The 12,242-nt window shown below is 30.7% G+C and overlaps 1 protein-coding gene across 6 annotated transcripts in view; it reads right to left on the reverse strand.

Moving 5' to 3' along the window:
* LOC139987585 (uncharacterized) overlaps window positions 1-12,242 on the reverse strand; it is a 66,319-nt gene that overhangs the window by 32,035 nt on the left and 22,042 nt on the right. For all 6 annotated transcript variants that reach the window (XM_072003991.1, XM_072003992.1, XM_072003994.1 and 3 more), the window contains exon 2: window positions 7,056-7,115. In XM_072003991.1, coding sequence (XP_071860092.1) covers window positions 7,056-7,115 — 60 coding nt within the window. The remainder of the gene's footprint in view (window positions 1-7,055; window positions 7,116-12,242) is intronic.

Genomic DNA, 12,242 nt, shown 5'->3' on the forward strand with positions numbered 1-12,242 from the left:
TAATTCTACTTTTTTTTATTCTTTCTAAGATTTGCAAATATACAGGATTTATCACATAACATATGCGGTGAATTTTAGATTCTCTTCGAATGATCTATAAGATTAGAATAATTAGAATAATTAATTTTCAATTTTTAAGTTAAGTTTATCTGTAATTTGAAATAATCAGCGTTTACTATAATTTGGAACAATTAAAATTTCTACAATATTCCTTTTCATTAAAGAATAATAATTCACTTTAATTTCCTTGGAGACATATTTTTTATTGATATCCCACTAATTTATTCACAGGTTGATTGTGTTGTAAGAAACAAGGTAGATGTTTTTTCTTTAAATTTTAAACATTATATAATTCTTGAACTAACTCGTATCCGTTAATTTTACTGGCTTTAGTTATCGTATTTAATATGACTTACACAGATAAAACAGCAAGGAAATCGTAATTAAATTCACTAATCCTCGTTAAGCTGCATAGTTAAGATTTTCGACTTACGCAACGCTTTATCGTACAATAAAAATATCTCCAAGTATAGCAATTCTGAGAGGACGGATGTTTGAAAAGCGCTTCATCTTTACGTTGCCTAGTTTCTCTATTCTATGAAATACATAAGAACGAGAATTAACAAGAATTGCGAAAGGAGTACCGCGATTAATTCAATTATTCATATAACGATGTGTTGTAAATCCAGAACGTAATATGTATATACATCGACAAATTATTCGTAGAACTTGTCATGCGATCCACTCATCCACTTAATGATTTAAGTTCGTGGTCTGCTTGTTGCATAGGAAAATGGCAAAAGACTTTATCAGGTAGAAACTTGCAGATTCACACGCTGTTATTACAAATCGGTAAAAGTTCTCAGATATTCACGAAAAATGGTGTATAGGCAGAAAAATAATGGTTTCAAGTACTCGTTAAATATTTTAATATAAATGACATAATATTAGTAATGAAATAATTATATCTGTTTAAGGAATTTCCATTCGCCACTTTGTAAAATATGAAACAACACGTCGTTTAAAATCTTAGTGTTATCAGATATGCATGTGCATAGGAATATATTTCATCGCTCTTCATAAATTTGTTATGCTTCTATTGCACAATACCTTACAAGGTAAAATACATATTACGATAAGAAATAATATAATACTGGTATTTCGTTTATATAACAATGAATGATGCACATAATATATCTTACAAGTGCAAATACTGCTTAACATTGGGACAGAGAGGACGATTCATTTCTTTACCACTTACATATACCTGCATAATAGCTATAGTCTATTTAAGTTAAAAACGTAGCAAATCTCTTATCTTTACTGACAGGCTAATACACGTATCGTTTACATGTCTCTTATTGTCAGTAAAACGTATGTCACGTTGTTTTCGGTAGCAAAACTACTCGAAAGAAGCTGTAAAATAAGCAATTTTTCCGGTTACCTGTACGAATTAAAAATAAATATCCCAAAAAACGTTCGACAACAGATATTGAAACAGAAACGTTAAATGGTAAGAGGAACGAAAAGATACGTGATAATTTGTTCTTATGTCGTCCGTATTAAACTTCGATATTAACGCAATATATATCCAGCGATACATATTAATATAGATTTCCATTTCGCAATTTATTATATACATATCGTCGAGTTATTTTATAAAAGTGTTCGTTTCGATCACAGTTCCATTATTGTTCGAAACAACACCCTTGAAATACCTTGCATTTTCAGATATTCCACTTATCAACATTCAAATACTTTGAGCACACACGCGCTATTTGCGAAAGTTGTTAATAGAAATTATCGAGCATCAGTATATACGGATATTGTTTTCTACTTTACGTGCAGGCTATCTTTGAATTTTGTACTTTCAATTAGAGACATGGAAGCAGTATAATTTTCCATCCGTGTTTTCTTCTATATGAAAGGTAAAAATTTATTCACTGGATAGATATTCATTTTTAGATAGGATAAAAACGCTTCCATTTTATCTTATATCTTAAAGAGAAGGAGATTCTCCTTGATCTTGTACTTTTGCACGTATCAAGTGATCTATGGAATATTTTGTTCAAATATGTAAGCGCGAAAATAAACCATTAAAACGTATTAACGTCTGTGTAACATTGATACGATTTCTCATTTTATTTATATTCTTACTAAGGCGGGTTTTCACCACATTACAATCTTTTTCTACCGTAATGTTTGTTGCTAATTACCTATTGCTATTTTTTTATAACTTTGCACGAACACGTGTCCATCTTCCGAGTATTTTAATCTGGTTCGAGTAATTTTTTATTCTAATAACAGACACGATTATTCGTACTATTCCTCGGGTTTTCCATACTAATTACTAATGACTTGCGTCTTATTATTTTACCACTTTGATGTCTACTAGACATATTTTGTTTTCTCTTTTATCAGGTATTTTTATTTTATTTTATTTTTTGTTTTTTAATATCCTTCTACGATTTATACCTTTGTCTCGTTCGAATCAAAAATATCGATATATTATTTCGAGTTTCCTGTTCTTCCTCGCGTTTCCTTACGTCTCCTGGATAATTACAAAAAAAATGTACGAAATACCCAAAGTATCAAAGTACACGTAAGAAAAAGAATAAGTAACATATTAAAAATAATCATTTGTGACGTTTACATTCTGTCGTCCAATGATTCAACTTGGATGAAACACAGCGAGGAATGTACCTACGAAAACAGTATCACGTCATAAGACTTTTCCCGTTGCCGATCAAACACTTATCAATGGACAGTACCAAGAAATAACAGCAGCGAAGCAAAAACTCGTAATTCATTTTAATCATATTGCTTGGCAGAAGCTATGATTCTCATTATTCGCAATACCTTTATGCAAACTTTATCAGAATATTTTACGATATTTTAGTATTATAATGTTATCAATCATAGATTGCATATCTATATACATTACGTGCATATATTATGTATAGTAATATTACATACATATATATCTATATCAATATTATTTGAATTATTCGTGACTAATATCTACTTTCTGCGTATTAATTGTAAGCAAACTTTCAAGGAATTGTATCATTTAAAATACCTTTTACTTCTTTGCTACTATATTCGTGTACACAACGTAACAGTATATTGCAACAATTTAGAAAATCGTCCGAGTCAAACGTTAAAGAAATTACTCATGTAATACGCTAAACTAGCGGTATCGCATGTATTACTAAAGGGACGAGTCTTTTTCCATAATAAGGACTGTTTCAAGGTCTTGTGAGCCTTGAGTTATCAAAGAAGTGACTCGTATAGACAAACAAACTAAAACAAATTGTTAGAGTTATCCTAACAATGCATTATCGAACAGTAAAACATTAAGATCTTCTATTTGAATATTTTGCCATTTATTGTTACACTACTTTATTTTATCGCGTTTTAGTGCTCCCCATTAAAGAAAAATAAATTAAATAATAATTATTATAAAATCATATTATAATCATATTATATATATATATATACATGTTATAAAATCATAAGCAAAATATGTCGTTTCAGCACTGGTTATTATTGGTTATTATCGGGTATAGTTGTATTTTAGATAGGAACTACGAAATCACTAATGACTTCTTCTTTTTAATAGTCTTTGCAGTCTCTTAATAGCTTGCCAGTTTTATGAATTAATAAATTAGAAAAATGTAATTTGAAAAAGTACATACCATGTTCCCAGCATCTGTATATTCACACTGGAGCTAAATTATCTTTGTAACGTCAGTCACTTTGAATAGACATACAGAAATCGGATAGTACATGAAAGCAGATTTATTTTCATTTCTACAGAGGCTACGTACTTACTCATATACACAAACAAGTGTTTGTTTCAATATCAGACATAATGTCACTCGATTGTTTATCGTGTAGAGACTATGATAACGTAATAAATGTATTTACCACGCACATGTACACAGATATACATATGTATGCATCTAAATACAGTACCGTGAAAAAATGTTAGGCCACTTAACAAATGGAAATGTTTCGTCTTTTTGAATAAATATAAAGATACTAAATACGTAACGTGTTATATCAATTACACACGACCAAATAATAATTCAAGGATTATCGTTAACAACTTTATAAAGAAATATCGACTAATTTAAAATAACTAATATTTTTTAGATATTATTATAATTATTGTATTTGCATGCGTGACAATTTCTAGTCCTTCTGATAACAAAATTTCTTTCGACGATCTTGTCAAATAACTTTCCAGTGAATATATTTCGTACGACCTGCCAATCTGTTTTTACCCTTCCAAACAATTTATTTACATTCTCGATTTCCTTTTTTCTCGTGTATCGTACGACATTTAATCTAAGATTTTACTTATCAAAATATTATAAATCGAGAAGAACTATAAGTTACCAGGATGTAGCGACAATATAAAAATTGTTTCTATACGTAGCTATGTAAAAGATATTTCATAAAAATATGATCAATCGTCGTTGTAAGATAACTATAGTAAATGGTCTGAAATTTTCGTATATCGCTACATAAGAGACAAGGAAATTTTATTTCGTTACGGTTAATTACTCCGAACCGTAACGACCGTGGTATAAATGGCGATCTCGCGATCTCGAGTTTAGCCAATCGAATGCATCAATCGAAAACTCTAGAGAATAAATACACAAACGTGTATTAATCGCCGTTCACTCGTGGAACTGGACTAGTCGACCCTGGACCGAATGTGTATGGCAAGTGTAACCGCTTAAAAGCCTATAGCCCTTCACGAATTCCCGATGAAAACGACTCGAATCTCGTGTAAGAAATGCCTAACAGACATATGGGCAAAGGTGACGTGAAAACAACTCGCAATCTCTTCCGACGTATCATAAATTTATCAGTCTAGAGGGGAGCAAGATAAAGAAGAATTTTCTCATTATCGATTAACCTTTCTTTCAAATATAAAAGGTATATCAACGTCTAAAGTCCATGATTTCAAAGCAAAGTACGACTAATAAATTGGATGTTACCGATAAGATTTCTGTATCGAATTCTTTGGCATAGCGTAAGAGAAGGTGGATCAAACAGCACGAGAAATATCGATTGACGATTGAACGATCGATCAACAAGCGTATCTGTGAATTTCAGACGATAAATAGATTCCTTGACACGTTTAAACTAATATTCGATTGTAGTCTAAAAATCTTTCGCAATCATGTTCTATACTGATATTTTTCTTCGGTGTTATTATGGACGTTTTACAAGCTTTCGAAATTTCGGAAAACTTTTGACCTTCTCGATGTTTTTTAGAATAGGGAAATGGCTTTTCCTACGTAAATGCGGACAAATTATTAACCTGTTGAGCGTTTCTTAGAACAGGAACGTTACCTTAATTAGTTATAGAATTATGATAAATATATGGATTACGGTTTTTTATTCATTTCTAAGAAATCGGAAGGCTCGTGACAAAAACGCATCTTTCCTATCTTTTACCTTTTCCTACGAATCTAAAAGAATAGTATCTTTAATTTCTATTCAATTTACACATTCGAATTTTTTCTTTATCAGAATATTCGTCGCGTTGCACGATTGCTGTACATGTATTCGTAATTGTATTATATAAGAATCAGGTTTAATTAAATCATAGAGTTATGGAATCCTGATAAAGAGTGGTCTTGCAGATCGTTTAATTTTCTCTCGACTATAACTAAACTGCATACATATCCATAATTTAGTGGCTTCATGACATTGTATATGTATATGCAAGTATGTATAAGTCGTACCGCGAACAATTATAATGACTTGCAACACGTGTGAGGTCATTCATGATCATGTCAGGCTAGGTTTCTTCCGAAGTGACAAATTAGTCGGTTCTAGGATAGGTATGACTAAGCATAGCCGAGATACACATTACAGTACAAGCTAGGTCTAGATTATATCCGACAGGTGCACATTGTATCTAGGTATAATCAATGGAAATAAGGCAACTGCAGTCTATCAGTGGAGCAACGCAATAAAATTACGAAAATTTTGATAAAGCGTGTTCTATTGTATAGAAAATAAAATCAGGTATGCATCTATGCCGAAACGCAACAGTTTGTTAATGATAAACGTCGTCGTTTAATTATTTTTAAATTATAAAATTCTCAAGAATCGATAGCTGTAAATACGTCGTAAAATATGAATTTACCGACGTTCGATTTAAATTGAAAGGAAGGCAGGATAATTGGTTTCCTCGAACTAAATTATAAAATTCTTAGATAGTTGGAAACGTTTCAAAATTTACTAAATGGTTGATCTAAATTCAACGTAAACGCTGTCCTTGAATTCATCTTTTAAATTGTATATTCAATTTGTTTATCCGTAATTCAAAATGAAATGAAATCAATTTCTTGATACAGATTCTTCTTTGATACAGATGTCGGTTAATTCCGTGAGAAAACCAGATATTACCGGATTTTATATAACAAGCTTAATTATATCTTATACTACTATTACAATTTTTTTCAATCGTCGATTCTTCAAGATATCGAGCTTTAGTCGAGATGGTTTAAAAATAATTTAACGAAGATACAACTGAACTTTAAACGAATTCAAAATTTCTAAGGCATACATTACACGTATGCAGTTTTCTCTGTATATAAATACACATATGTATACTTTTTATAGAATTTGCAAACAAATGTTAGGAATTTAATGCAGTCGATAATTTTTAAAGTGTATATTATATGTTCTGTGTATATAATATATGTGTACGTGTGTTTCTTTATAGAATTTTCAAACAAAAGCTATAAATTCCAAAGAGACAGGTATATACAATCGTATTTAGGAGAATAAAAATCACTGTTTAAGGTGATTGTAAAGTGGGAGTATGGAACTTCCTAATTCCATATATTACACAGAATAACGTGTCGGCTAGAGGTAAATCGACCTTGATTCGAAGTAGTAACTTGAATGATATAGCAGGATGGAAGTGCAATATCCATCCTAGTAGATACCAAGTATATTTTTTGTGTAATATAAATGAAATTTATAATAGAATAAATTGAACTCGCTCGTCAAACTTTACTCACCGGTGTCATTATCGTGCCCTTGAATTCCATCTCCCACATCCTCGGTGGCCGTGGAAAGAGCTGAAACCAAGACAAACAAGATCGTTCTGCACTCTCGTCTTTATTTAACGTTTCTCAAACGCAATTATTAATGCACACCGCGTTATAAACATACGCGCCCTAGAAAGTGATCGCGGCCTTCCATGCTACACGGATAAATGTTCTCTTTGAAATTGTTAGTTATTCGCGGAATAGGTACGCTATCATTCGTAAAAAAAAAAAGAAAAGTACGCTAACATTGATAACAAGGTGCATTCCTTGCTTATCTATGTATGTAGAAATTGAAACTTGAAAGCTCGAAAAAACATTCCATGGTCAATGATAAAAAATAATGGAAATTTGTATTGTTAAAGAAATTCATATATTTTTAGGCCCTCGTATTAATCACGCATATACTTGGCTAAATCTTTAAAAATAAAGTTTGCGATATGCTCTTTTAATACATAATTCATGTATATACATTCATCCGTAAGAAAAGTTCTAATGCATATAAGTTACGTAAAAGTCAGACTGATCGAGTTTATTGTAAGTCAATTTTATCGAGGTTAATCGTTCGATTTTTTGAGAATTAAATATCAGTCTTTGGTATGTGTGTATTCTTTGATAAAATTTTTAGAAAATAGAGTTAATCGACTTGGCTTCTGAATGGCTCAAAAACATATTTCTGTCGCAAATATCCGCAAATATCGAACTGACGCTAAATTTCATATACAGTCCCGTCCATAAATCATCGGATACTTGTTTACTTTAGAAAAAATTATCGTTTGAACGTTGATACGACTTTCTGCATTCATATATTACCGTTTACCCGTAAGTCGCTCGGTTGGATTAAAATATGCATAATTTTATATCATGAGATAATCTACATTATGAAACGAAGTTAGCATTTATGTCAAATGTTGAAATTACGCAATGTTAAGAGTGTGTGTAATACATTAATTTTACTCAAAGCAAGTAGTCGATTTACCTTGTATTCAAGCGACCAGTGACTTGTGAACGGCAGTGTATATTTTTACACATAATACTGATTAATTGTACAGTAGAAAGTATGCTGCTTATCTATACGCACACGTATATACACACCGGTAAGCAACAGCTAAGTGACATTACAAAAAGCAATAATACTGGTACAATATACGTTTTCGACGTAAGTAAATTTTAAAAGAACTATCGAAATAACAAAGATAAGCAATTTATCAAATATAGAAATAGTGGGAAAAAAAGATTAAACTATTTTGAATTGTTGAGCCTGAACAATTTTCCAAATAGAATCTCAATTTAAAAATCATCGAATAATATATTATTAAAATTAATATTTTCTGTTAGTATATTTTACTTGTTTTTCAACTTTACGGCTCGGAGAAAAGACTTGCCTTACATATTTCTAACTTTTACTCATTTTCGTACTTTACTTGGAACGCTCATTACGTACAAGACGCACACCAAAGACCCACACCTATCTCAAACAACATATCTCATCTTATTTCTGATACGACCACTTAGACGATATTTTCTGTTAGCAGTTAGAATATATGCAGTCAGATATTTTCTAAACGTTGCTTATCGTATGACTTCTAAATAATTATCATAGGCAGATAATAGAAAACTTATTATTCGTCATTGTTTCGTTGTTGATTGACTGTTCGTCATAATCTGATTGCAACATTAGTATGGCAGATCTCAGAGAAGATGTAATCAGTTTAGTCCAGAAAAAATTCTGACAGAAATATGAAATACAACTGGTTTCTCCGCTGAAACTTCCTAGTAAACACGAATAAACACAAATGCAGATTAAAGCTCAATAATACGTACTTCATTTGCTGCGTAATTCTAAATCTTTTAAGTTCTTAAATCATACTATTGCGTTATTTCGTAAAAGCTTGAGGCTCCGATTTAATCAAAATCAGCGAATTTAGTACTTTTTTTTTCATTTTAATGATAAGAATGTCTCAAAAGCCTTGTCTTCAACCTATTTCGAATGAACGATATATGATTTGATTTCAATTGACTTTAGAAACTCTAACACGAATGTAGATCATGTATGGCTATCGCTATAGCTATTCTACAAGTTAATGGAAAAAAACAAAGGATTGACGTAAATCAACAAAACTACAATTTACTTGGATAGTCTTACACAACAATTTATTATATAACTAGTAGTATCAGTAGAATGACAAGCAACAAATGGTAAAATATTTAGATTTTAAATATTATATATCATGTAGGATAATCGGATGTTTTGTGATTTATAGAATTTACTTTAAAGTAGTTTTATTAATTAATTTATTACACAATTTGATTTGTTGCCTATGTTATATTAACAATTTTATTATCATATTCATTCCAGCTGTATAGGAGAATTTATTGATTCGTTTTATTTATTGTATTGTTAATTTGTAATTTGTAACCTGTAAAATTTCCCTAATAATATTGGAAATAGCATCCGCGTTTTCGGAAGATTTCAAAGAAATTTCCCACTATTAACTTCAACTCGTCAATGTGATTCTCAACCTGTCACGGTTCATATACAAAACAAATCTTCCTATTGCCACTTAAAAGTTGTACGCGCTTGAACGAGGATAAACGATTAATTTGCATTGCACGGAATGAAGCGTGATCAATTTCTTTTTTCCGCCAAAAAAGCCTTCAACGCGATCAATGACACGTGAACGTGCAACATTAAAATCCTGCTAGTACAACAGACCGGAAAAAAGATACAAGAACGTCGACCGCACACTAAGAAGTTACGCTAATTCTCATTCAACGAGAATAAACTTCATAACAAGCTCACTTTCAGGAAGTTAACAGTACCGGAAAATAAATCTATAGCTACGCAAGGTCGGCAATTGGTGTCTTAATATCGCTCATTTTATTACTCTATTATACCAGCTGCACGAATCTTTTCCTACTAATAAAATAGATTATATCGTACCGTAGCATTGAAAGGATGTACAATTCAAAACCATTAGATCTTTTTAAAAGATATAAAGAATTATTTTTGAACGCAAAAACAGATTATTTTATTAATCTACGTAATACAACATAGAACACACTCTTTCTTTAAATAAAAATATACAAAGTAACCAGATAGGTTTTTAGAATTATTTTTGTCATACTACTTTCTATTACGTACATTGACAATTTGAAAATGTTTTGTCATATCTAGAAAAGTTATGCATTCAAGGAATAATTAAAAGTTTCTGTCAGAAAGAGAATAATATTCATAAAATAGTATCAAATATCATTTTTTATCTTTTCTCTGTATAATTTCAAAAGACTTTAAAGAAACCATTTTTCGAGTCGCATCTTTTTTTTTGTAATAAAGGGATATTAGAAAAGTGACACAAAAAACAAATTTCTGAGGAAATCAATTTGATACAGAAAGTTTGCAGTAGAACATTATTAATTAACACTATTCTTCAGTGATTTGATAATGAAAATGATTTTTTTCTACAATTTGCATTGTTACTATGCAGTATATTGCTACATTATGTATACGTAATATGATAACCAATTAAATTATCATACATTGTAGTAACAGCAGATAATTGTTACCATCACTTTTAAAGACAAGTTCATTGAATATGCAAATCAATAGCAACTAACAATGAAAAGTTCTTAACATCCCCGTGCATTTAACAAAGTCAAAACAAAGCGACAAATTAATATTATAGATATACTATAATGCCTTATCAATTATCCAGATTTTTGACGTTATTTACATCATTGAATTGTTTAATTTGAAATCACGGAATGAAACGAAAACCAATGAGAACCACGTGGCACAACCGGAATTCAAAGATTATTACTCAAGGACAATTATAATTATAGGTTACTATGTTTACGTTACGACGATTACTGCGTGTTACTTCAACCTTTATATTATATCAACAAATTCCAAAACAACTAGCCGACTCACACGAATCATCGTAAACGCTCCGATCGACTAGCAATCAAAATATTTTGTTCACACTAAACAGTGTCTTTCGTGACGTTAACGCTACGTTTTCTTTTGCATTATTATCCAATAACGACATCCGTTAAATCGTACTTAGCACCAAATAGATAGATTATAAATATTAATTAATCTCTGTTTGGCAAACAATCATAAAAATCATGAGTGATATTAATTACGTAAAGTTGAAGGAACATAACATAACATTTGGAATGTATAAATACTTTTTTATGGTTCAACGTCCAAGTTTAGCTATCTCTGATCAATTCCTGAATTTTTTTATTCGATATAACTATACTCAAGTAAATAAATTATAATACGAGTATATACAATATTTATTTGCCATTCTAATCGTATAATATAATATATATTTATATATGTATATAATATTATATAATTAGAATATTAATAGAATGTTAATATAATCGTTTACTTTGCACAATGAATAATTTAACGAAGGGATAGGATTAACTAAGTTGATCGAACGACCGATTTACCTACATTTATTTACACGAATTAATTATACGAAATTTTTTAAGCGGAACACTTATTGAATGTTACATTGATACTGTTACTGTGATCGAGGAAGACGATTAAATTCTTCAATTGAGAGTTGGATAATGTATTCGTAATAAAATTACGATTTAAGCCATAAACGCGAATATCAAGTTCACGCGCTTGTAATGCAACTATAAATACTCTATCCGCCCAATAAATCTTTATCTTAAATTGATTTTTATTCAAATTCCGAACAGAAAAGGCAGAGAATCTCAAATCAGAGAATTAGAAAAAATTAATAAAAAATATTGTAATTGGCCTTTAACGAGAAGTATAACCTTGGATACTTGGCAAGCAATTGTGATACTTGAGCGAGTAGCGTACCGTGCATGAAAATGAGCGAACGCATCATCAATTTTACGTCACATAATCTCAATGAAAGATTGCTACACTGCAGTATGTATCTCGTGTTTTCGAGCAAACTCCGATTCTTCTAGCTACCTGTGGCTTCTTACTTTTCGACGAGGCGAAAAAAGAAGCGTGGCTGTTATCTAAAAACGTAATACCTTTATTTGTACCATTTACGTCGGAGATTAAGAAAGAAGGAGACGCGAAACGTAAAATTCACGAAGCACGTCGGTACTGTAAGATCATTTTATCGCTTCTCGTAATAAATTTTTCAAACGTGCATGCAG

Source organism: Bombus fervidus, chromosome 5 (assembly GCF_041682495.2).
Source record: "Bombus fervidus isolate BK054 chromosome 5, iyBomFerv1, whole genome shotgun sequence".
In the NCBI taxonomy this organism is placed as follows: Eukaryota; Metazoa; Arthropoda; class Insecta; order Hymenoptera; family Apidae; genus Bombus; species Bombus fervidus.